Source organism: Hipposideros armiger, unplaced genomic scaffold (assembly GCF_001890085.2).
Source record: "Hipposideros armiger isolate ML-2016 unplaced genomic scaffold, ASM189008v1 scaffold_9, whole genome shotgun sequence".
Classification (NCBI taxonomy): domain Eukaryota; kingdom Metazoa; phylum Chordata; class Mammalia; order Chiroptera; family Hipposideridae; genus Hipposideros; species Hipposideros armiger.
This window is the reverse complement of record NW_017731359.1, coordinates 1,021,733-1,048,481: the sequence shown is the minus strand read 5'-3', so window position 1 is coordinate 1,048,481 and position 26,749 is coordinate 1,021,733. Positions and strand designations below refer to the sequence as shown.

The 26,749-nt window shown below is 43.5% G+C and overlaps 1 protein-coding gene and 1 long non-coding RNA gene across 3 annotated transcripts in view; one reads left to right on the top strand and one right to left on the bottom strand.

Moving 5' to 3' along the window:
- Positions 1-3,779: 3,779 nt before the first annotated feature.
- On the bottom strand, positions 3,780-17,228 carry MARVELD3 (MARVEL domain containing 3). 2 transcript variants are annotated; one of them, XM_019654258.1, is made up of 3 exons: positions 16,775-17,228; positions 15,040-15,167; positions 3,780-6,332 (listed from the first exon to the last, which is right to left on the bottom strand). In XM_019654258.1, the coding sequence occupies exons 1-3, from the start codon at positions 17,158-17,160 to the stop codon at positions 5,695-5,697; spliced, it is 1,152 nt and encodes a 383-aa protein (XP_019509803.1). In that variant the 5' UTR covers positions 17,161-17,228; the 3' UTR covers positions 3,780-5,694. The 2 variants fall into 2 exon arrangements, with proteins under 2 accessions (XP_019509803.1, XP_019509813.1); XM_019654268.1 differs by lacking the exon at positions 3,780-6,332 and adding an exon at positions 9,237-10,738.
- Positions 17,229-17,338: 110 nt separating this feature from the next.
- LOC109388817 (uncharacterized) overlaps positions 17,339-26,749 on the top strand; it is a 12,089-nt gene continuing 2,678 nt past the window's right edge. Inside the window, exon 1 of the long non-coding RNA XR_002125263.1 lies at positions 17,339-17,508. This is a non-coding gene — a long non-coding RNA (uncharacterized LOC109388817). The remainder of the gene's footprint in view (positions 17,509-26,749) is intronic.

The window sequence follows — 26,749 nt, the reverse complement described above, 5'->3', positions numbered from 1 at the left end:
AATGGCTATGTATCTTCATCTTTTCAGAGGCCCCTTCTCCATGTGCATGTTTCAGTGGAGTGCACTCTTAGAGGATTCTATACCACTCCAATGGCTGTATATTGTTCAACCCCTCAAGAGTCCGAATTTGAGTCTCCAAATTGCCAGGAACACTTGACTTCCCTATGTCAAACTACTGGTCAGCTATTGCAGAATTTTAGAACTCAGGTCTTGATTGGAAGTGGGGAACACAGTGGTTCATACAAAGTTTTAGGTGCTGTTAGAAAGATGGGAACAATAGTGTGTTGCCTTATTTTTATATGGGGAAATGAAAATGAAGGAAACACCTAAGATAATAGTGATGGGTGACATAAAACATCTTTCCACCCAGACAGAACCTTTCAGTTATAGAATAGTGATATTGTCTAGAAAAGAAAGTTGTTTTGGGAATATACCACTTTAGTAGTATAGTCTCTTAAAAATTGTCCTGTATCTGTGAACCCTCTTCTTGTCTTCTCTTTGTTACCCATCCTACTTATTGACCACCACAAAACCTACTTCTGAAATTACTTTACCAAAAGTAAATGTAGTTACTTTTCAGTCAGAGGAACTCTAAAATTTTGAACGTTCTTCTATGTGGTAGATTTTTCAGGAAACACGAGGTTGTATTGCAAACCTTTACTATAGGCTATACCCAAACTAATTATTTTTTTGTAACTTCCTTTCATTCATCTTCCTCTATAATTGCTCTGTATTAAAACAGAAGGTAAAAAGGCCATAGCCCATTACCAAAAATATACAGAATCTTTTGACCTATGAGGTCATTTACACAGTCATTGTATGATCTAATTAGACTGTCAGGTGGTGAAAGCCAGTAATCTGTCTCCAGGTGAATGTAACCTACTTCCTAGGACTTTACCCAGAGGATGTGTTCCCCAGGTGGGCAGAGTACCACTGATCTCTAGCCCAGAGATTCTGGCCTCTGCATGATTCTCAGGTGTCTGTGTGTACCTCCCATTCAATAGAAAAGTGGAAGAATTTCTGAAAGAATCTCTCCTGCTTATGGGAGCAGTTCAGCAGTCCCATGGAAGAAAGAAAAATACATGCGTCTTGGCAGCCATGGTATTATTTTTATCCAAATGGATTGGGAATATATTTGAAATTTTGAATGTTGTAATATCATAAAGCAACAGTGCTACCATAATCATTGAATTACCACTCCTAACATAAGTGAAGGCTTTATTATACTACTGTAGAGTGTACGTGTGCAATAAGTCGATGAGTTCATTTTCCTGGTGTATAGAAGAGCCAACACAAGCAGCTTGGTAATCATTGGGTGCTATTATAATTGTAGCGAGTGCTATTTTTCAGGAGATGGAGCCAGTTAGTTAGGTTTGGCTGATCTACTGAATATCAAATGATGCTCTTTCCATGTAGACCTTCAGTGAAAACAGGTACTTGGAAGCCACAGGCTCACCTTCTCTATCGACTCCATAATTAATGAAGAGACCTCCATAACGGAGCACTTGGCTGTTATTGATAAATGTACCAGTTATTAAATAATTAGTCTCCAAGCCATTCAGTGATGTCTGCAGCATCACTATAGAACTGTCTTGTGTCACTTTTTACTTCTTACTGGGTGGGGCCTTTCAGACTCCCCCAGTCATGGAGGCAAGTTAATCTTTCTCTCCAGTTAGTGACTTTTGCCCCATAGTTGGGTGAGCACTTCCTAGACTGAGAAAAGCAGCTACAGTAAATCCTGCTGTTTCCCTCATTTGGTGATCATTCAATCACACATAAGCTCCTTGTATTCTAAATTTCATGCACTTCTCCCAGATGCTATAGGGTTTTCTCTCACTGTTGCCAGTGGATGTCATCCAAACAGTGAGTTCATATCTTAACAGTTTTGTGCAATCATTGTCGTATTGTAGTCCTAAGACTCATTATAGTGTATTTTTGATATTTTTGAAATGTGTTAAATTTTTTAATTCAATAATATGAGCCAGAGCATGTTGCAGCAAATCTATTGTTTGTAAAAAATAACAATAATAATAAATAAAATAAAATGGAATATCTTTTTCATGGCTTTGCTTTAAAATGGAATACCTATTATTTTATTTTATAAATACTTTATTTTAGCATGAAACTGTAATTTTCTCTAACTTGTATGTAGAATTAGTTTCATAACCAAAAGCACCATTAGTATTTTTCTGCTTTCTCTTGCTTTAGGGGAAGATAAACAAATGAAGCCACATTCCATGACACTGTATAAAGTTATGAGTTAAGGGCAGAATAAATATTTTTGATCACCTTTTAAGATGAAATAGCAATAAAGATTTTTTATGTTTGAGAAACATCATATTCTGACTCGGTTTATATTTTTAAAAAAAATCCTAAAGACAGGAAACATGGTCCTTATTTACATGCAGGTTATTAGCTGACTAGAGAAAACTCAATTGTAAACAATCTACAGCTCCTCTTAAACATATAGAGCTGATGATGACAGAGGAGCTAAGTGGACAATCTGGCCACTATGTTTGTCGTAATGTAATGGATTTGGTATTAGAACTTCAGACATGGTGGGTTTTGGCCCACAAAATATAATAGGTGAGCCTCTAAAGTATTTCCCTCTTCTCCCCACATTGGTTGTCTCCCAAACCTCCAGACTTGCAAGCACAATTAGCTGCCTCTCACTCCAAATAAGGCCAAGTTGGAATCATTTTTCTGGTTTCCTTCATATCTAGCAAAATGAACACTTAGAAAACTTGGTTCACCAACTGTTGACTAACCACCTTCAGTGCGCTGGGCTCAAGGCCACCACCTACTTTAACACCTCGTTTTCCTGAGACACACACCTCCCTGTTCTGGGGGGCAGAAGTGAAATTCTCGAAGCGTGTTCTCTGGTACACCATATTAATGCCCTGATACACCAAAGGCCACAAGAGTACATCTAGTCACAACACATTCCAGTGTGTTAGTCATTGGGTCCTAGTTTTACCTCTGCTACTTAGAAGATTAGACTTTAGGCAAGTTAACCTACGCAAGGCTCAGGTTTTTTTTCTTCTTGATTGTCAAGTGGAAATAACAGGATCTCAAGTTGTGAGCTTCACTGAAATGATGCAGACATGCTTCCTTAGCTCAGTTAGTGGAACTGGCACATAACAGTCAACGAAATGTCAGCTATTGGGTAAGCCCTTTAACCTTGAACCTTTGTCTCCTCATCTGTAAAATGTGAATAGTAAATCTTGACCTGCCTCCCCAACAAGTGGTAAGAGATAAGTCGAGGTTGGAAACTGCTGATGTGGAGTGTTGGGATGAGTGATCAATGGGCTCCAATCGCGAGAGTTGCTGAATCTCGGGAGCAGTATTATTACTGGGCCCAGGCATGACAGTGGGGTCAGACAGGCTGAAGTCCTCATTTTTTTTTTAAAGATTTTTATTGGAGAATTGGGGAATGGGAACAGCGCTGGGGAATTGGGGGGAGGGGAACAGACAAGTTGCTGTCCTTTTCTTCAGTCTAGTTGTGAAGGACGTTGCTTTACTGGCCCAAGTTGGCACCATCATTGTGCTCTTCCCGGGCACAGCAGATCAGTCACCGGCTTCTGGACGGCCACTCACTGCGGCTTGAGGGCCGCTCACGCTGGCTGCTGGCTACACACGGTAGCCAATGGCAACCCACTGAAGTAGGGGCTGCAGCCTACACTGTCACCGACGACTTAGGGCAGCCCAGCTCCAGGTTGAGCTGTTGTTCAGCATCTTAGCTGTAGAGGGCAGTATCATTGGCCCTCATATGTGGGATCCGAACCAGGGCCCTCTGGCGTCCCAAGCCAGCTCTTAACCAACACGCCACTCGGCCGGCCCTGAAGTCCTCATTTTATCAAGCATGACCCAGACATGAGCAAAGATCTACTAGGGACATGTTTCAGGGAATAGTGCTAGGTTAGAACAGTGTGTCGGGGGAGTTATTCTTTTTGGGGAGTGGGTGGGGAATGGGTTGTTTGATTTTTGCTGCTGTTAAACTTGTATATCACTCTGAAAACTGGAGGGTTGGGGGCTGAGGGTGATAGAGGGGAAGTGACTTTCTGTGGCACAACTGTTTGTATTTTATCCTAGCAGTGTAGATTTCTAGTTGGTTGTTTCCCTCCAAGATTTACTTTTTGTAAAAGTATAATGTAGGTAATTTCCCATTTCTGTACAAGGTTCAGTTTTGATCATATGCCTTGGATGGGTTCTGTAAGAATTAGCTATTGAAAGGATTTCAGAGGAGTGAGGAAAGGTAATGTATTACAGGGAGGAGAGGAATTGAGGCAGGAGGTGGGGAAGAGTTAGCAAACATGCAGTGGTAAAAATGGCCAACACATTAGAGAAAAATGATGTTGACAATTTTTTTTAAGTCTTTTTGGCATATGTTGAAACAGGTTTATGTTTGCTGATTTCTTACTGTATAGAGTAGAGAATCTGAGATTTATGTCAAAATTGCTATTAGAAATTACTAAAAACTTGGTTTGAATTTATTAATAGTTTCATTTATGAACATAAAACCATGATATGAAAAAAAGAATTAGCTATTGAAAAGTAAGAGGACAACTAGAAAAAGCCTGTACTTTATAATGTGTATATTTCTAGTTGCACCTCACAAACTAAAAACCTGAGACCAGTTGTATATAAGAACAGCTGTAAAACTTTAGATTAAAATTATTGAAAAAACTTTATTTTTAAGATTCAGTGTTAATGATCTGTTACATTATGAAAACAATCCAGAGTCATGAGAGGTTCCAATCTACCTTTAAAGGCCTTCTCTATAGGGCACTGTCACTCACAGAATGCAGCAATGAAGAAGCCTCCTAATAAGCCTTTATAGTCTAGTAAAATTAAGTGCTTTCTCTTTGAAATAGTTGAAATGTTATTACACATTTAAGATGTTTATAAATTTTATTTATCACTACTTGGAAGCTTCATACTTAAGAAACATAAACTATTTCAGGAAAGTGAATTACAAGTGAATGACTTGCAACAAAAAAGAAACTAACTTGGAATGCTGGCAAATAAAAAACCTAAAACATTTTCTCTCAGCCCTAATGCAGGCATCCTGGGGAGAAACATGCATGCTAAAACATCTCTCTTCATGTATGAGAAATCCAGCCTCACCATCTCTAATGGAAGAAGTCTCCTTGGAATCCAGGCAGTCATGGTACACTGCCCTATGGGCAGAACAGTTTCCCTCTAGGAGAGGGTCAGAATGTAATTGTTTAGAATTCAGTCACACAACTGCTTTAAAATCATTCCCGGGGGCCAAATACGAGGGGCATGTTACTTTTGGTGACTTTAAATAGTTAAGACGGGTAAGAGATTTCTACTATAACATTGGGTCTGCTACCCCTAAAATGTAGTTCTCAACTTGCAGAATTTCTGTGGCTACTTAGCTGTAACCATCACCTTACCATTTGGTAAGAGGGTCAGACCCTAAGAGGGTCAGAACAGAACTTCTGATGTTCTTTGTAGCAAAAGTGGAGAGATTTTTTTCAAACTCTCAGCCAGCAAAGACTTTTTGATAGAAAAATGAGATGACCATCTAGCTTTGCGCTGTAACCAAGAAGAGCAGTTATAAAATCAAGTATGTGAAAACCCCAGTTGTCAAATGAGTGATTTTAAAGGGCCTATTTTTTTTAGAGAAGCAAGGGAGATAAGTTGACATTTAGCTTCCAGAAGAAAGTCTCAGAGTGTTCCAGACCATAGATATTCTGGTGCCTCACTGTAATTTCTGTGCTGTTCTTGGCTGTCTTTGTAGTGCTTCTGCTCCCGGTAGCTCCGGAGGGCCAGCACCACGCTGGCACCATACATGATCACCAGGAGACAAGCAAAGGTGGCTGCTGCTCCATCCGTGCCTGCCAGCTGGCAGTTCATCCAGGTGAGACCTTTGCGGGCATACAGCCTCTGTCTTGTTTTGCAAGTGTCCGTGGCATTGATCCGCAAGGCTACATGGAGGTAAATGCCAATGCCTATGCAGTAGCCCACTGCTGCCAGGAGGCTGAAGGCAGCCTCCAGCAGGAGCCACTTCCGTGGCAGTTTGCTTAGACTCTTGGCTCCTTGGAGTAAAACACCCATGGTGAGGACGCCCAGCCCCAGAGAAACAGCCACGCCGCCGTATATCAGGGGTGCCCGCAGGACAGTGTACTGCTGGTCCAGCTGCCGAACCTGCTCCAGCTCAGTGCCCTCAAATGGTGAGTAATAGTTGTTCCCAAAGCCGCCGCCGCTGGTAAAGCTGGCACTGAATCCAGCAAGGACAAAGTAGGAAGCCACGATACACATGAGAACCATCCCATTCAGTATCACCTCCACTATCTGAACCACACCTAGGAGGAGAGAGATTTGGGATTTAACACTGACATCACTCACCCAGGAAAACTCTCTAAGTCAGACTAGAGAAATACGGGTGAGCTGATTTTATGGTCAGATTCAACAGTAACATCCTTAGTTTTGCAATATTCATGGAAAATTTTTTGGCAGTTTCTTTAAAAACTAAAGATACACTTACCATGTGATCCTGCATCTGTACTCCTGAGCACTTATCCTGAAGAAATGAAAACTTAGGTCTACACAAAAACATGTACACAAAGGTTCACAGGAGCTTTATTTGTAATAGACAAGTAGAAACAACCCAGATGTCCTTCAATGGGCAAATGGTTAAATAATCTGGTACATCCATACCAAGGAATACTCTACTCAGCAATAAAAAGGAATGAACTACTGATACATGCAACAACTTGGATGGATCTCAAGGGAGCAGGTGGGGGGAAAGCCAATCTCAAAAAGTTACATACCGTATGATTCCATTTATGTGACAGTCTCAAAATGACAAAATGATAGAGATGGAGAACAGATCTGTGGTTGTTGGGGGTAAGTGGAGGAGGGGAAGGGGTGGGTGTGACTACAAAGGGGGAGCACAGAGGGATACCTGAGGATGGAACCATTCTGTACTTGATAGTGGTGTTGGTCCCATGAATCTACATGTGATCAAGCTGCATGGAACTACACACACAGACAGTGCAGGTAAAACTGGTGAAATCTAAGCTTTGTAGATTGTCCATTTCCTGGTTGATATTATACTATAGTTATGCAAGATGTTATCATTGGAGAAAACTGGGTTAAGGGTACACAGGATCTCTACTATTTTTGCAATATTTTATAAATCTGTATTTCAAAATTTAAAGTTTTTTTTAAATCACAATGACATAAAAAGGTATAAACAGAAATATCACTCATGTCCCTGTCCATCCAGCCACTTTCCTGATTTTCTATGGCTTACAGTGTTCCTGTATGCAAATAAAAGCACTGAAATCTGCATTTCATCCCCCGTTTCCTGGCTTTTTTCACAAGGAAGCATACCACATTCACTGTTGCGCGTCTTGCCTTTCTCATTTACTCTTCCTAGAGATGTTTTCAGGTCAGCTCCTACAGTGTCCATATTTCTTGTGTGGCCTCCAACTCCACTGTGTGGATCAAGCAGTCTGTTCAACTGGGATCCTACGGATGGACACCTGGGTTGTCCACTTGGGGGTTTCTTACAAGTGTAGGGCACCCACAAGTGTCATGAGGTGTGGGAGTCAACAAGTGAATGGAGATGAATGTCTTCTTGTGCAAGGCCAGCCTTCATTTGTAAGTGACACAGGCCCCAGCCTCTTTGAGGCACCTTTCTGGAAGAAGGTCTCCCATCATTCTCTCAGGGATCAGAAACAGAACTAAGAGAAAAGCATATGAACCTAGAGTGGAGGGCCAGGTTCACATCCCTGCTCTTTAATGCCCTGTTACCTTGGCCAAGTCATTGGCTCTAAGCCTCTGACACTTCATCTGACAAATGAAGATAATGTCTGCTTGTGTCATCCCACAGGGCTATGGTGAGGCCCAAATGGAAGTGAGGACATGGAAATACTTGGAAAATCATAAAATGTTATACAAGCAATGGTAATGCTACGAGTAACATTTATAAAATGGAAGGGGCTTAGTGAGTGATTTAAGAAGAAATAGGATGAATTTATGAAAAGCGTGGTTTCCCAGAAATCAGGAAAACCCTCTAATACACTAGGCGGACCATGATGTTTATAATCTGGGTGGCCAAAGACCAGTATCTCTAACATACAACAGCTACTGGGCTCGCTGATCCTATCGGCTGCTGGGCCCACACGAATTCCTAGGAGGTCCACGGGACAACAGCAGTCAAGGGCTGTGTTGAGAAGCTACATTCCTTTAATTTAAATCTGAAAATAACAGACCAGAGCTTCCCACTCTCACCCAGCACTGTAAGCTACTGGCCACTCTCTCCCTATAGCAGAGTGAGTGAATTGACCCGGACGTCATTCCAATTCACAGGGAGTGAATCCCTGTACCTAACACCTTTCTCTGCCTTGGTTTTCATTCTGAACACATGTTAGTATCTCACCCCCTGAAGGGAAACAGGAACACCGTACTACTACAAGACGTGGCAATCTGATCGTTTCCTCTGGGACAGAGCCTGTTAAAACAGTGACATTATAACCCATGCAGCACATATCTACTAGGCAGAATAAATCTAGATCTTGTCAACTACCCCCACTGACTGCAACAGTCGAGAGGAATAAAGGTCTGTTTCCAAGTCCAATGATATTGGGTCTGTTTAAGGAATATGGCCACTGAATATTGTTACAGTACCAGCCAGCCTGACCTGGCTTAGCTATCAATATCAAACAGGCTCAGGTATTTCCAAGCATCCTGTTTGTGCAGAGTCACAGACATCAAGAGAAAACAGGGTGACTGACTACCAGAGTAGCAGTTTGTCTCTGTGATGAGATGGGACAAGTCACCGGAAAGACAGCAGAGGACTCTATTCAGGGAAGTGGAGAATCTGAAACAGGTGTGAGATTTTCGTTGTAGGTCTTTCTCAGGGAGGCTGCTTTTCTGGCTGATCATTTAATACTCTGCTTAATGATACACCTACTTGTGTTTTCACACTGCAAATGTGAAAAAATGGAGGAGGGCAAGTCAAATTATTTATCTAAAATAAAATGAATATATGTGCAGTCAAGCCATGTATAAAATGAAAAATGAACTCCTCCCCAGAAGCAAATACTGTTAATGCCTTCTTATGGATTCTTCGAGAAATCTTCTAATCATATACAAGCACATACATACTAATTTTCTTTTCTAAACCCAAATGGAACTCACCTTTTAAATATGATATTGCCTGTATTTAGGGGAATAATGTTACACATGTAAAGAGAACCATCACCTCCAAATTAAATTTTTTCTTTAGATTTTTTATTAGACTCACATAAAGAACATATTCACTTGTAACAAGAATATACTATAATGTCCATAAGTCATAATTTAACATGCAATAAGAAGCCATGAAGTTAGCCAAAATAGCATTCTTCTGTTGGGAAAGATTTTACATTCTTTTTTTCTGGATGGATCCTGAATTCCAGATGCTGAGTTTTATTCTTGTACAATGGTACATTTACAAGAGGTACAAAACATTTATTGAGCTTTCAAGGCCATTATAAGGGGCTTTTTAGAATAGCTTCTTTGAAACCCAGCAAATGAATCTGACTCCTCTTACTTCCGCCCACGCCTACCTCCAACTTAAATTTTACAGGAGTAGTCTCCCCAGCATCCCCATCCCCTCCCTCCATGGCATTAAGGAAGCGAAGGACCACAGGGTTCAGCGGGGGGGAAATTCAGGGCTAATCTGTTTAAGACAGCTGTGTTTAGAAAAGTTTAGGCTGCAATGCTGTCTCATGTCTATGTGGCTTTTCATGAACTTTGAAGATAAGGTTCTTCAAATTCACTTGGTTATCTCCGTTTATTTAATCAAGACGTGCACTTTGCTGCAGCACATGCCCTTTCCTTGTGGGTCTTGAGCTCCAGCTTTTTTTTTCTTTTCTTTTTTTTTTTTTTTTGTTTGTTATAATTTTGGTTAGTCCCTCATGAATAGGACTCCAGAACCAGGCTTAGACATCAGAGAACAACACTTCGTGTAACCCGGAGCGGCACCCAAGATACCAAAGTTGGCCTGATACTTTTCAAGCGTTGGCAAGTTCCACAATGTCTTCCATGAAAAATAACAGTTCAGAGTAACTTCCATCACTTATAGTTGGCAGAACGTTTTAAAAAGCCTAAAATGCTAACATTTCTGCAGGCTTCTCTTTTAGTTTCCTGACTTTTCGGTAACCCCTGATGGCCAGCACAGCCCCAAGGGCAAAGACCACAATGCCTAGGGCAGCGAAGATGCCAGCTCCTATATCCCCCCCATGGAAACTGCAGCTGAAGCCGTGGTAGCCTTTGCTTTGGTACAACGCCTCTCTCTCCTTGCACACAGGAGAGGCATATGCAGCGGACAGAGAGTGGAAGTAGAAGTACAGAGCTGGCACATATGCCCCGGCAATGAGGACGTCCAGCAAGCCTTCAACCAGCAGCCACAGGGGACAATGCCACGGGACCCGCAGGACGCCCATGACGATGACGAGGCAGCAGAAGGCCATGAGGGCTCCACTGTAGGCCATTGCCGCCGTGACTGTGGGCAGCTTTAGCTGGTAGAACTGGACATCCAGCTGCTGTGCTTTCTCCCCGTCAGCACCATCGAAACCACTGTAAGCCCCTCCGTACTGGTAATAATAAATGCCCCCCAAGTTGGTGATGCCTGTGTAGCCACCTGTGGAATTGTAAGATACAGAGCTGCAGGCCAGGATCAGCAAATTCAGGAGAACCTCCAGCATTTGGCAGCAGGCTGCAAAAGAAGGGCGCATTACCATTTTGAGAGATGCGATTTCTCATGTGGAGACTTCCACCTTGAGGCTTATCTTCCCTGTGGCAGCTCAAACCACAGCCAGCTCTTTATTCTGCACTCCCCCGAGGCCTGAGCAGCCAAAGCTGCATTAGATGGTAGCAGGGAACTGTGGTCTCCAGAAATGATGTCAGAGATACTTTGGACTAAAAAAAAGTAACTCCCAGGTCGGGTGCAGGAGGATGGTGGGAGAAATCCGGCCAGTGAGCGAGCAGAAGGAAAGGTATCCTATATGGAAGGCAACAACATTCTCTGCCCTAGCCATTCCTTGCCAGAAAGACTCAAAAATACTTCTCTTGTATATTTTGGCTATCTTCAGTTTGAAAGAGGAAACTTCTCCAAGTTTGAAAGAAATTATAATATAGAACTTAAAAAATATACAATGAAGTTAGAAAAAAGCATGGAAGTTATACAACAAATGTTAACCATGGTTCATGTGTATTAGAAGTAGGAAAGATTAAGTTAATTAAACCCATCAGGCTTACAGAATTAGAGAAACATAATTGGTTTTATTTTTCTTAGACTTTAACTCAATAAGTATGTTTTAAAGTATAACATTTTCTTTAGTTTCCCTAAAGAGCACATCTGGGTCATGATATTTTTCCCAGAGCTGGATTCTTTCAGGGCCACCGGCTTCTTTATCTTGTACAAGGATCTTCGAGCAAAGCTGGCTGGCTGCTTTCCTTAAAATCAGCTCTTTATTGAAATATAATTTATACACAACAAAATGACCTACATTAGGCATACAGCTTGAGTTTTGCCATGTAATCAACCACAAACAAGATGCAGACCACTTCGTCTGCCCAGAAAGTTCCCTAGAAAGTTGACCTCTGCAATCAATCCCTCATCTTCCTCCTTAGACAACCACTGAGCTGCTTTCTGCCATTAGGAATTAGGTTTGTCTTTTCTGGAATTTCAGGTAAATGGAATCATACAGTTATGCACTCTTTCATGTGTGGCTTCTTTTTCTCAGCATGATATAAAGCCGGGTGTGTCTGAGCTGGGAATTGTGCATGCTGGAAGGGTTCTAGTGGGTTAGCTGACTCTGCGATCAGGCATCAGCATCTCCCTCGCTTTCAGAGAACCAGATTGTATGCCCGGGTCCATCTGGTCTATGAATGAAGCTGTGTTACATCTACACATTCTCTTAATTGAAATGATATGCACTCTCAAGTATTATCTTTACACTGTACAATTTTCCCCCAAATGCAAATAACGTTATTGTTTTCTTTAATTATAAAAATAACACATATTTATAAAAATGTAGATCAAACAAAAATATATAATGTAAAACGTATCTAAAATCCAATAAAAAACACCATTACCATTATTTTTTCTTCTTCCCTTTTCTGCCATATATGCATAATTTTTGCTGTTTATTTGCTTGTTTAGGTAAGAACAGGGTCCTACTCTACTATTTATATAACCTATTTTTTTACTTAATATAGTGTGAACATTTTTTCTATCTCACCAAAAATCTACTTAATAATTTTAAAGGATGTAATGAGTACCGCAATAATTTTAAATAATTCCGATGTAAACGACATTTAGGCTTTTCCCAGTGTTTAGCTATACACGTGCAAATATATGCTATATATTTCTTAATAGAGTATGGAGAGGACACAAGCCCCTATTCCTGTTTTAGGTTTAATAGAACCAGAAAAGAGTCACCAGGAAGGGATGTCCAGGGGTATCTGTTTTTAAAAATAAAGGCTCAGAGGTTCTCCAGGCCTTCCTCAGCCCTTGAAGGCATCTGGCTCTCTGATAAGCCCCTCTCTTTCCTAAGAAGCAATACTTCATTTTGGGTTAATTCCTTCCTCTGACCCAGGCTGAATCCTTCAGATCTGTTAATGAGTTAACACTCTTAAAGTCAACTGTGGTTTAAAATCTTGGTGTGAGCTTAATCCAGATAAATACTGTGTTAAGATATTAAAAAGTACCAAAAAGTGGGGATTGAGAATATAAACTGGGCAGAAAAAACCCTGAACCTTTCCAGCGTGATCACAAGTCAATGCCATTGGCTGTGGGAAGCCATCTTGAAACCTAAATCTCCAGGCTCTGAGGGAGAGACAAGCACCACTGACTCCAGGGATTACAGCTTTCTTGGGAGAAAATGAAATTAAACTTTTAAAGATGGTTTTCAAGTAAGGCTACAAGTGGAATGCAGACATCATGATTGATTGATTGATTGATTGATTGATTTTTACAACTTCCTTGTTCCACTGGCCTAGCTCTCCTGTGAATCTTCTCCATCATTATTTAAGCACTAAGGGTCTAAAGGGAGAAGGAAAGAACAAAAGGGAAAAAAGCTGTTCCAAATGCAAATCAGAGGCAGGAGGGGAGCAGAAAATGTACCTTCTTCCCAGGGAACACGTAACTCCTCACCGGTCCCTCAGGATTCCTGGTGATCTGATATGTACATGTGACACACTTGCTTTTTATCTCATCTTTATCCTCAGCACCTGAAGATTTTGTCTCTGAGGGATCTTGCCTGTAAATGTGGATTTGGGGCCTCTCTTTCCATCAGTGTTCTCAACCTTCCACTGAACTTCCCAAGTTAGGCTGACTCACATAGCCCAGACTCTAGGGTCTCCCCCAGAAGATGGAGAGAGACACAACTGCCTCCCACTTTTGCCAGTTTGCTAGAGGAGGACATGATTTCACCAACAAGGAAAAGAAGTCATAAAAGATGTACTCTAAGAGAAGGCTGAACAACCTTCGGATGACCTTTATCCAGGTATGTATTTCCTGCTTGAGAAAAGTTCCTGGTGTTCAATGGCTGTTTCTCTCAATACAGCACTGTATTGTGTATTTATATGGGTCTCTGCCCGTCCAGAGATCTTTATAAGCCCTCATTAGCTTCTGGCTGCTGAGCCCATCCTTTCACTATCTTGAATCAGAAACCCAACCTCTAGGCCCAAAGCCAAACAGCCAGAAGCAATCAAAGGTAAATCAAGGTGTGCTTTGGTCAGGAGCCTCAAGGTCTGCCCTCTCCTTTGGGTAAATCAACCACAGAAGAAAACATACCTCTATAGAGAAAACAAGTCTGTTAACTAGCCTCTGGCTTATTCCTATTATTTATATCATCGAGAAAAGAAGAAAGGTCAAGCAAGTAAACTGTTTCAGGCCTTAGAGTCAGGCTCTAAGTTTCAATTCCAGCTCTTTCACCTAATAGCTGTGTGACTTTGGGTAACTTACTGTACCTCTCTGAGCCTCAGGAGTTGTTGACAGAATTAAAAACAATGAGGTTGTGCCAACATATAAAAACTAAAATGAGGACTCTTGTATCAGGATTGCCTATAGCTCTTTAAAGAAAGTTCCACACAATCCCATAATCAGGTATATCATTGTAATCATCTTAAAATACACTTTCTGGTATAAGTTCCATGACTTCTCTCCCTTAGGCTGAGAAGTTTTCCCTGCTTAGTCATAAACAGCCTAGGAAAGTTTCTCACCCATTCACATGCGCCACAAGGGATCACCCTGACAAACCAGATTTTCTTCATTGCTGGCAAGGCCAGGACTGGTACTAGGATGGGAACTCTGGGAAACCACATTTGGCACATGATATTAGTTGTGTTTTTCAAACTCTGGGTTCTAATAAGTGTGGGTTTTGGTTTTTGTTTGTTTTTAATGAAACAGAATAGAATAGAAATTAATCCGTGCATTTAGTATGTAATAGGGTAAGTACTGTTTCACGATGTGTGTGTGTGTGTGTGTGTGTGTGTGTGTGTGTGTGAGTGAGTGAACTTGGTCTGAATGTAAAATGTATTTCTTTTTTTTTTTTAGCTGAGCCATCCTGCCACCTGTTGGCAGCTCAGCTCGGGCCGGGACTCGAACTGCTGTTGCTTAGAGCTCACACACTTGAGCGAGCTCTTAACCAGCTGAGCCACTCAGCCGGCCCTAAAATGTATTTCTTACTGTGGGTATCGGTCAACAAAGTTTAAAAGCCATGATGGAGTGTTCAGGCATCAGATCTCCTGCTGTGAGCTACAACCCAGCTGCCCCCTCCAGGTGACTTCCATCTCTAATTCAGACCTCGGGGCACGTTTGAAGAGAAGCACAGGAAATCTAGATGCACCTTTTAGACGCTTCTACTTTTTTAGAAAACAAGAACCTCATGTAGCCATGGAAACGAAAATGCTAGGAATTCAATTCTGCTTGAATTTTTGCTTCACCAGCGCAGACCCCTTCCAGAACCACCAGCGACAGTAAATGACCCAACTGCTTCCAAAATGGCTCACCTCTCCCAGTGCACAAGTATCTGCATTTGTGGCATTCCAGGAGTCCTTCAGCCTCTGATTGGTAGTATTTCTCTTCCTCTCGTCCAGACCTGGGGTTTGAGGGCAGATATCTCCCTGAAGTGGGTTCACTAAAACCAAAAACATATATGGCCATTAGAGGGCCTCAAATGCAGTAGCTTGTTCAGTATTAGAATTCTGGGCCCAGATGGCAAAGAATGTGCAGAACAGAAACAACATTTGTCGTGGTTTCATACTCCAGGAATTCTCTGGTTTAGTGACCCCACATGGCATCCAAACACTTGGCCCAACTCCACTAACTACTCCCATTACTTAATCTCTGTTAATTCTGAGCACTGCTTTTGATAGTTTATCAGCCTGTGGGAGCTATCTAACCAGGCAGGTAGCTAGGAGCCTCTTTCGTGAGCTTCTCTGTTCAGCATGGACCCGACCACTGACCACTTCACAACTAGTTTGCATTCACAAGACTCATGCCCAGGCAGGGGATGAGGACACTGGTTTATAAAGCAAGCTAAATATGCAGCTCTGTGTTCTCCCCAGTCATGCAGCTGGAATGTAATGTGGCTTTCATCAGGGAAACAAGAGCTAGTGCCTGTGACTCTTTCTGGACACACCTTTGATCATTGTTTGACTAGTTGGTTTTAGATAATGTAATATAAACTCAGGATAGTAGCCTTCCCGCTGTGTGGACACAACAGGGAGAGACACTGTACTTAAACCCACAAGTCCCACAGGAGAGGGGAGGCTGACTCCTTAGAAAGAGGGCAGGTGTCAAAAACCAGAAGAAAGCCATTACTCCAGGTCCTTCTGTCTCCTTGTTGGAACGGCACACATTCAGCAATATTTGTGGAGTTGGATGTAATGTTCAATAAAAAAAAAGACCAATTCCCTGGGTGTGTGTGTGTGTGTGTGTGTGAGGTCTAGGGCTGCCCCTTGTCCTCCCTTCCATCCCCACCCTCTCCCAGCTCACAAAGTCTCCCAGGACACGAGGCTTTCCCTTCACAAGGCCTCATGGGAACGCGCTGTGTTCTACCGGGCAGGGATGGCAAAAACAGTTTGCTCATTCAGGATGGTGGAGACTGAAGCAATCATGGGATTTGAGTGAGGCTGCCCAGAGAGACCTCACAAAGGGCGCCGGGAATCTTTGCCCTTCAGTGGGGAGTTTTAGTTCAAAGTGTAGCTTCTCTCAGCTGTTTTTGAAATATATATATATACCTCTGGAAGGGGTTACACATTATATTATTAAACCGTCACTGGGCTGACTTTATTAGGCCCTGGCCTCCAGGAAAGGGAGACTTTGAGGAAGCCTGGTTTGGGAACACAAGGGTCTGAAACCCTCAGGAGCAGTCCAGTGACCACGTGGTCGGGGGTCGGGGAGGAGCCTCAGGTTAACCCCACCCACCGAATCTCCTTCCCACCTTTTCCCCTTCCTGTCCTAAAGTCCTCTCTTCCTCCTTACCTGGTCCCCCGGCCCTTCCACTGCTAACGGGTGGTTTCGGCTTTGTTAATCGAGTTCTGGTCAAGATGTGGGGGCACCATTAGGTTTTCCTTCCTTTCCAGGTCACCTCTAAGAGCGCAAAAGGGAGGACTGCACTGTCTTCCTTTAAACCGGCTTCCTAGGACAAGTGGTCAGGGGGCACCAGAGCAGCGCAGGCTGGGCTTGGACCCCGGGTTCATCAGTGCCGAAGTCGCAGGGCCCTCGGCGGCCCCCGCTCACCTTTCCGGTCCTCGGTGCCCGAAGCCCTCCTTCCTGTGGGGCGGCAGCTCCGGGGTTTCCCAGGGCGCGGGCCAGGTGGGCGGGACTGCGTCCCTGGTCGGCCGCTGAGGTCCGTCCCGCGTCCGGCTTTGGCGGGGTTTTTCCCAAACTCTTTGTTCACCAGGGCGATGGTCCCCGGACCTGTGTCTGTCCTGGCGGGGGTCTCGGTCCCGCCCCCTGTCCCGGTCCCCGTCCCTCCGCTCGCCCCCGTTTCTCTCCCGGCGCCGGTCCTCGGCTCGGTCCCGCTGTCGCTCTGGGTGGCGGTCTCGGTCCGGGCGGGGGTGCCGGTCTGGGTCCCGCTCTCTCGGCCGGACCCGGGGCTCTCGAGTCCCCGACGTAAGTTCCATGGCCCGATTCCCCGTCCCCGCCCTGGAGCGACCCGAGGGCAACAATCCACCACAAGTTTTCCCGGCAGGGGGCCAAGCCTGGGGGCGGGGCGGGGCGGGGCGGGACAGGACTGGACTGGACGCTCACCTGCGCGCACGCGCACTAGCCCCACTCTGGTCTAGAGAGGGTTCACCTGAGTGAGCTCGCCGGTAGGAGGTGCAGCTGTGCGCCGTCCGGGGTACCCACAGGCGTGTGCGAGTGTTGATGGGGGAGCTAGTGGAGTCTTCTGCTCTACACCCAAGGGAACCGAGGACCGTCCACCCTCCGCGCCCCGTCTGCCCTGAAGTAACCCTTTTGTGACCCGCCAGGTGAGCGGCCTAGGGAAGTGAGCTCTTAATCTTTTCAGCATTTGGGGTTTGGTTTCCCAGAATGTATCCATCCATTCGCTCACCCGTGCCTCCACTCAGCCGTGCACCTCCCCATCCGCTGTTCTCTCTCCCTCCTATCCTTAGAACAACTGTGTTGTAGGGGGCTTGAGGCCGGTTCATCTAGTCCCTGACGAATTTTTTTTAAATGACGAACGACACAGAATTGGCAGCTTTTTATTTGGCCAAGTAAGGATATTTTAAAACATGTAAAATTGTCATGTATAAATTAATTCTTTCAACAAACATGTGTGAGCACCTAGCCTAGCAGGCACTGGAGATAGAGTGGTGCACTCTACTTGTATGATGCTTCTGGTCTAGTGTGTGTGTGTGTGTGTGTGTGTGTGTGTGTGTGTGTGTGTGTGTGTGTGTGTGTGTGTGTGTGTGTATGGGGGGAATGGGGGAGGAAAGAACTGGCAATAAAGAAAGAAGACAATATCTAAAATTTAACAGGGAGGGCAGGTTTCTTTATATCGACCTGGAAAGGGGACATTTGAATTGAGTCCTGGATGAAAAGGAAGTAGCCTTGGTGTAGCTGAGAATGTTCCAGAAAGAGAGATGCCGAGTAATGCAGAGAGCCTGACAAGAAGGTTGCTGCAAGTGGAATGAGTGGGGCTGAGATGAGGCTAAGACGTGGAGCAGGCAGACGGTGTAGGGTCTCCCTGGTGAAGAGCCTGCATTTTCATTCCAAGAATAATGGGAAAACATTAAAGCACTGAAAGCTAGGAGATTGACTGGCTCTGATTTACGTTTTAAAGATTGCTCTGGCTTCTGTGAGAAGAATAGGCTTCAGAAAGCCTAGGGTAGAGGCAAGAGATGAGCTAGGAAGCTATTGAAGCAATCTAGGTAGAGGGCGATGGTGGCCAGATCTAGGTTGTAGACTGGAGGAGGAACTTGGTGGATTGGATGTTGGGGAGTGAGGGGAAGTGAGAAGTGGGGGTGGATGGAGATACTGTTTACTGAGATGGGAATACTGCAGAAAACCAGGTCTGGGGAAAATTGGAGATTTCCATTTTGGACATGTTAAATTTGAGTTGGCTATAATTCATCTAAGTGTAGATGTCCAGTTGCGACTGGATATATGAGTCTGGAGTGTGTGTGTGTGTGAGGGGCGTGGGCAGGCCTGGAAATACTCTATAGGAGTGAAGGGGCTCACCTAAGGAGGAAGGGAGTAAGCCTTGAGAAAATGCCTTGGGCAGAGCCTTAGGGAAATCTACTTTTTAGAGGTAAAATGTAAGAGGATTAAGAAGTGAGGAAGGAGGAAACCCAGGAGGGTGGGGTCACCAGGCCTATCTGCCCAGACATCAACCCTCTTCCTACAGCAGCACTATGAGTTTGCCCAGCCTTTCTTCCCAGAGTGGAGAGGATGGGACAAATCCTAGGACCTTCCACAAGCATTTATTTGAGTAAAGCCCATTCTGAGCCTGGAACAACTAGGGCTGTAGAGGACACCTGGTGACCAAGCAGACACACAGGATGATTTGTGAAGTGGCAAAGTCCGTCCTCTCCCAGGCCATCCCTTGGGGCCTCTGGAACCCTATTTTTATTTATTTATTTTTTTAAAAAAATATTTTATTGGGGAATTGGGGGAGGGGAACAGACAAGTTGCTGTCGTTTTGTTCTTCAGTCTAGTTGTGGAGGACGTTGCTTCACTTGGAACCCTATTTTTGAATAAACATCCCCACCCCATACCAGCTCACCTTTTTGTTTCATTTGTTTTTGTTTTGTATCTTTACTTTGATACACTAATTGCTAAAACTTTGCCACATTTGTTCACGCTATATAGCTATAAACTTTTTTTGATGAAACATTCAAGTGTAAGTTCCAGATACATGATTCTCCCCACTAAATACGTACTTCCACAAGTATCTCCAAAGAACTTTCTCCTAAATAACCACATTATGATGATCACAGTCCAGAAATTTAGCATTGATATATTATTATCAAATATACACTCCATATCCAAATTTCCCCTACTGTCTCAATACATAATTTAAAAAAAAAAAAAATTTAAAAACTACCCAAATTTGGCCAGTGGGAGTTGCTTCAAGCTGCCTCTTGTGTGCTTTTTGACATCAGGAGAAATATCCTGATATGCCCATCAGTTTTTGTGGCTTCAGCCTCTCCCTGAACTACTTTGGCCTCTCGTCTAAACTGCCTTTTCCCTGAAGATCTCACTTTCTTTGAGGCTCCTGAGCCTCACATAGGAACATTCTGTTAACTTCCACATTCAGAGTCATCCCCTGTTCCTCTGAGCTTTGTCATAGTTAGGTTATAAGATGGGCTTGATAGGCCAGAGACCCAACATAACAGTACCCGAAACAAACATGATAGAAAGTTATTTTTCTTTTGGAAAATTCAGGACTGATCTTGTGGCTCTGCTCTCTACGAAGTTCTTGGAATTCCAGGCTCCTTCTAGGCTGTTGTTATGCCACCTATCAGGTGTCACCCTCATCTGCAAGGTCCAAGATGCCTTGCCACTGTGCCTACATTCCAGCCCACAGGAAGGAAAAAAATTGGGGACCAGGAAGGGCTCTCCTCATCCCTTTAAGAGTGAGACCACAAGCTGCAGACGTCACTTCTGTTCACATCTTGATGGCTCAAAACACGCACCTCATCTGTTGGTCTTAAAATTTGAAATTATTCATTTATTTGTGTTGTCTATCCCTCTCTCTAGCCTGTCAGTTCCGTGGGACGGTTTTTTGCCATTATGCATGGCACACGTAGGCGCTCAATAACTAATTGTTGAGTAAATAACATTAATTCTTTTTTTTTTTTTAGCTGAGCCATCCTGCCACCTGTTGGCAGCTCAGCGGCTGCTCAGCTCGGGCTGGACTCGAACCGCTGTTGCTCAGAGCTCAAACTCTTGAGCGAGCTCTTAACCAACTGAGCCACTCGGCCAGCCCTAATAACATTAATTCTTATAGATAAATCTGTGTACTCAGGAAGATGACAAGGACCTTATATGTATTTTCCATAGCACGAGGTGCCAGATGGCATAAGGTGCATTTACAAAACAATCTAACATGTAATTTTAATAAATCGATCAACTACACAAGTAAGAAAGGAGTATAGTAAACAAATCAGTAAGGCAGTTAAAGAGTTAGAGCCCAATGAAAACCCAATGGGTGTATTTAATGTTAGTTTTGTTTATACTCTTAGTTTTTGTAGAAGAGAAGGTTAGGAACGAACACCCTCACCTCTCTTTTGCCTTATTAAAAATATAACATTTTTTGGTCATTCCACTATTCTCCCAGGAAGGAGCTCCTTTCTGAGGAAGCCCCCTGAGTGTTCAACCAAAGCAAGGAGCACAAGAAGCAGATGGCCAAAGTGTGGCGAAAAGAAAAGTGTAATACACCAAATGCCACTGGCGTATTAAAGATAATTTTCCAAAACAGTAAAATTGTTACTCTCATTCTGATATAAAATGAACACGTGCTAAAGACTTGTTTAACTTAAAAACCCCTGAGGGAATCAGGCAGATGTTACAACAGGTTCAAGAGAGTCCAAAAAGCAGACCCATTGTAGATCAGGAATAATGAAATGAATGTACAAAGGAGGCAGAACGGATTTCTTCCAAAGAGGGAACCGCTGCCAAACAGGATCAAATTTGCATGTCTAAAAACAAGAAGTTTTTTGCATTGCTTTCAATTACCTACAACTTACAGAGTTGTAAAATAGCAGTTTTCTACCAACGCACAAATAGGAGAACATTGCCTTAGTTTAAACTGGAAAAGTGGGATGCTAAATGTCTTAAAGATTTTGGGGTTTGGGGGAATGTAGCCTGAGGCTAACCCTGAGCAGACATAGTGCACATGGTGGTTCTGACTTAGCAGCTTAGAATGGAGACTGGGCAGCTGTGTGTTTGAAGAGTTCTGTGAGGCCCCCCATTTGAGAACCAATCTATTAATATAAGTAATATTCCATTTTCCCCTCCTAAAGGAGGGCCTAATGTAAGAATAGTCCAAATACTTATGTAAGAGTTTTCTTTAAAAATAAACATTTCTATTGGTTTGGAGTGCATTCTATGGCATTTGGGGGCAGAAAGTTTACTTTCCCAGTTCTGTTCTGATTCTGAGGGGTTTCATTCAGTCATCCCAATCAGGGAGATGGTCCTTTGGGTGTGTGGATCAAGGGGAAATCCATGCATATTCCCCCTGTGATCTGGCTCTCTTTCCCCTTGGAATATCCTGTGCTTGTTGTCAGACCCCAAACTCTAGCTCAGGTGGACTTCTGACCCAGTTAAGCCCGCAGCAAGGGCAGAGCTGGCCAGTAGGGGGCAGCGCAGGCTTAGGCTGGGGAGACTCACAACATGCCTCTTCCTGAGAATTTCTTGCCCTCCTGGGCCTGGGTGACTGTACTTCCCTCATCAGAGGTGTGATAGAGAGCATGCAGTTCACTTTAGTTCAACATTTCCTGAACTTGGCATACTATTAATACATAAGTGACCTTGGGAAGTTACTTGACCTCTCTGTGCCCAAGTGCCTGCATATGCAAAATAGGGATAATTGTATCCATCTTACAGGATTAAATAAAGTAAATATGTGTAAAACACTTGAAGCAGTAGCTGGTGTATATTAGTGCTATAAAAGTATTAGCTGTTATTATTGTCCTTGTTATTGTTTATCAGGCACTGTAGATGCCTAAGACGAATAAGACAGTCCCTTACGGAGCTCACAGTTTAGTGAGAGAGGCAGAGAGGTAGATGTTGTTCCTTATTGCTAAGAAAAAGATGTGCATGGGGTGTAGATGGAATATGGAGGCAGAAGTAACCAAAAAACAACTTCCCAAAGGAAGGAGTAATTGAGAACCACTTTGGGGAATAAATAAGAAGGGGGCTTGGGGCTTGGGGAGCCAAGGTAGGGACAGCATTCCAAACAAAGAGGGCAGCAAATCGAAAGCAGGAAGGTTTGGGAGCTTCAAATTCAAATCCTTCCATTTGGACCAGAGCACTAGGAGCAAGGGAAGGAAGTAAAGGGAAAAGAGACACAAGAAGTAGGCAGGGGCCAGATCATAAGAAGCCTTGGAAATCAGCCATATATACAAGGTGTGATCAAACATATGGTGAATGTTTAAATTTAAAAAAAAATCTATTACAATAAAAGACACATTGCCATTAATCCCCCTCAAAATACTCCCCCTCTTCGAACACACATATCCCATCATTCTTGCCACTTTCTGAAGCAGTTCTGGAAGTCCTCTATCATGAGTGTCTTTAGTAGCGCTGTCATGGCTGCCGCAATGTCCTGAATCATTTTGACTTTGGGGAAGAGCCAGAAGTCACACGGTGCCAGATCCAGTGAATAAGGTGAATGAGGACACATCATAATGTTTGTTTGTTTGTTTGTTTGTTTGTTTGTTTGTTTTTAAAATCAGTGATTTTACTTTTTTTTTTTTTAAGATTTTTATTGGGGAATTGGGGGAGGGGAACAGACAAATCGCCATCCTTTTTTTCTTCAGTCTAGTTGTGGAGGACCCCGCCCCACTGGCCCATGTTGGCACTACGATCATCACTCTCTTCCCAGCTGAGGCAGCCGGTCACCGGCCATTGGACGGCCACTCATGGTAGCTCACGGCAGCCCACTGCAGCAGGGGCTGTAGCCCACGCTGTCGCTGGCCACCCACGGGAGCCCAGCTCCAGGTCGAGCTGTTGCTCACAATCCTAGCTGCAGAGGGCGCAACATCACTGGCCCATATGGGAACCGAACCAGCATCCTGCTGCTCAGAGCTCATACCCTCAAGCCAGCTCTCAACCAACTGAGCCACTCGGCTGGCCCCCATAATGTTTTTATTTGACAGAAATTGCCATATACCAGAAGCGATGTGTGGCACAGGGTGTTGTCATAATGGAGGATGATTTACAACACACTTTAAAACATACCTTCTCTCAACTGTAGGTCACACCCAACTGACTGTACTGAACAAGTTCAAACTTGTCACACACTGGCACTAAGGCTCGATGCGCCGCCTTTCTGTTGGATGGCACTTAGCAGCATTCACCGTATGTTTTGATCACATGGAAAGGCTCCATGTCACATATCACTTCTGGTATATGGCAATTTCTGTCAAATAAAAACATTATGGTGTGTCCTCATCCACCTTATTCACTGGATCTGGCATCATGAGACTTCTGGCTCTTCCCCCAAGTCAAAATGATTCAGGACATATTGAGGCAGCCACGATAGCGCAACTAAAGACACTCAAGATAGAGGACTTCCAGAACTGCTTCAGAAAGTGGCAAGAATGATGGGATACATGTATTTGAAGCAAGGGGGAGTATTTTGAGGGAGATTAATTGTGATATGTCTTTTATCATAATAGATTTTTTAAATTTAAACATTCACCGTATTGTTTGATCACACCTTGTATACTTGGACTTAACTGCTGTGGGTCTGTGGTCTTCACTTAAGTGCACACAACCTCCACTGCAGTGTAGGGGCCCGGGAGATAGAACTATTTACTTTGTCAATGTTATGTCTTTGGGGATTTCTTTTTCTGTACCTGGTTTATAATGGAAGCAATATACTGGTAAAGGGTACACAGATATAATTTGTAAAGAAATATTGGTATATTGGTGTGCATGCTAGGTTTGTGACTGCAGTCTGTGGGTAGTCGCCAGAGATATCTTTTAATCAGGGAAGTAACTCAGTCAAATTTGTTATGGAAATAACATTTCAGGATGTTTGGAAGGGGAGCCGGCCCAAGCCAAGACCTTGGCATTGGGGATGAAGAGGAAAAGGATTTGAGCAATATTAAGGAAGTATATTTCCATAAACAAGAAGGAGCAAATGACCAGCAAGTAGTGCCAAGTGGCCGAGAGCATGGTCACTGAATATCAAATGCTCAATGAAAGACAAATACTCAAAGAATGTCAGGTACTCAATAAAAGTCAAGTGTTAGTAGCTGTAAACATTTTTTTTTTTTTACAAAGTTAAGTAAATTCAAGAGAGTGTTAGTTATATGTGGATGGTGTCAGTGACCTTGGCTAGATCGTGAGAGAGTTGCTAGGAAGAAACCAGATTTCACTCTTGGATAAGAAGAGTAGGAGACAGGGCCATTGCTAGGAGGAAGGCAGGTTATTTTTCTAGTAGGAAGAAACTGAAGAATATCTATAGGCTCAAGAGAAAGGGGATCAAATAAGGGATGAAAAATAAACAGCTTCTCCAGTATAAATTCTCAGAGCCTGCTCTCCCAACTCCCTGCTACCCCCCTCATCAGAGAAACCTCTTCTCTTGTCAAAGCACTCATTTAAAACAGTTAAAAATCACAACTCACACCAATATAAAGTGAGTCTGTGTCAAAGATTTATTTAGCTCATTAATGACAGAACAGTAGTATGAGAAAACTGGTTCAGAGGCATATGGAAGAGATCAAGTATTTCTGGCCAATGAAAGATAGAATGTTGAAAGAAGATGACCATGTTAGTTCCAAAACTGGCTAATATCTTGTAGGTAGGGTGGCCAGCCACCCGCGTTTGCCCCAGATGTTCTTGGTTTTAGCACCAAAAGTCCATGTCCTAGGTAATTTCTCAGTCCCAGGCAAATGGGAAGAGTTGGTCACCCAACCTACAAGGCAATGAACTATTAACTCTGAAGTTGACTCTTTCTACTAGACAAATTTTTTTCATCTTTAGTTTACAAAAAGCATTTGCAATTGACCAGTCTAAAAGAACATCCAACTTTACAGAGCCTGAGCTCAAATCAAGAGCAAGTAATAAGTCAAACGAAAGCACACTACCCCTAAAGAATCAATAATTTTGGGGGGTGCCTGTTACATGTTTCATATGACCTTGACATGCAGTTGTCTTTTGCCTTATTTCCAAGTGTTGAATAATTTTTCTTAACACTCTGGAAAAACAAAACAAAAAACTGTTTGTACACCTCATCCACAGCACCCATTTCTCTAGAGGAAAGAAAATTTGTCAAGGTTAGGCCTGGTCCTCAGATCCCAGGGGGACTGTGGTGTAAGCTTTCCACTTGCATAATTAAGAATTATTTCTCCTAAGGTATTCACCATTTCCAAAGGTTGCAAAGGCTTTAGAGTCCAGACAGGTTAGAGTTCAAACCCAAGGGGTTGGGTTTACCCAGGTAATCCGGGATAATTCCCTTATCTTAAGATCCTTAATCATAACTATTGGGTTGTCAGAAAAGTCATGACCTATTTTTTCTGTTTTTCATTGCAAAAATGCATTATGACTTTTCCGACAACCCAATACAAAGTCACCATTTGCCCTGTAAGGTGACATATTCACAGGTTCTAGGAAGTAGGATATGGACATCTTTGAAGGGGCATTTTGTTTACCACACTGTGGGTCAGAAATTCAGGTGTGGCTGGACTGGGTAGTTAGGGGGTTCTCCCATGAGGTTGCAGCCAAGATTTTGGCTGGGGCTACAGTCAGCTAGGCTTCAAAGGGGCTGGAGCATCTACGTGCTCCAAAGGCCGTTCATGCACATGGTAGGCAAGTTGATGCTGTTTTTGTCAGGGGGCCTCAATTTCTCTTCACATGGGGCTCCTCTCCCAGGGCTACCTGGGTGTCCTTCAACATGGCAGCTGGCATTTCCCAGAGCAAGAGATGCAAGGGACCAAGGTGGAAATTACAATCTTTTTTTTTTTTTAAGATTTTTTTTATTGGGGAGTTGGGAGGAGGGAACAGCGTTGGGGAATCAGGGAAGGGGAACAGACAAGTTGCTGTCCTTTGGTTCTTCAGCCTAGTTGTGGAGGACGTCACTTCACTGGCCCAAGTTGGTATTGTGATCATTGCGCTCTTCCCGGCTGAGGCAGATCGGTCGCCAGCCATTGGACAGCCTCTCACAGCAGCTCACGCCAGCTGCCCACTGCTCACGCTGACTGCCGGCCACTCATGGCCCCACTGCAGCCTACGCCGTCGCCATTGACTCACGGAAGCCCAGCTCCAGGTCGAGCTGTTGTTCACCATCTTAGCTGTAGAAAACACAGTGTCACTGGCCCATGTGGGATCCGAACCGGCGGCCGTGTTGCTCAGAGCTCATGCTCCCAAGCCACCTCTTAACCAACAAGTCACTTGGCTGGCCCTGCAATGCATTTTTTGACCTTTGCCTTGGAAGTCACACGCTATCACTTCTGCAGTATTCTATGGGTCGCACAAGTCAGCCCTTACTGAATGCGGAAGGACCACCCAGGGGCTTGGATACCAGGAGGCAAGGAT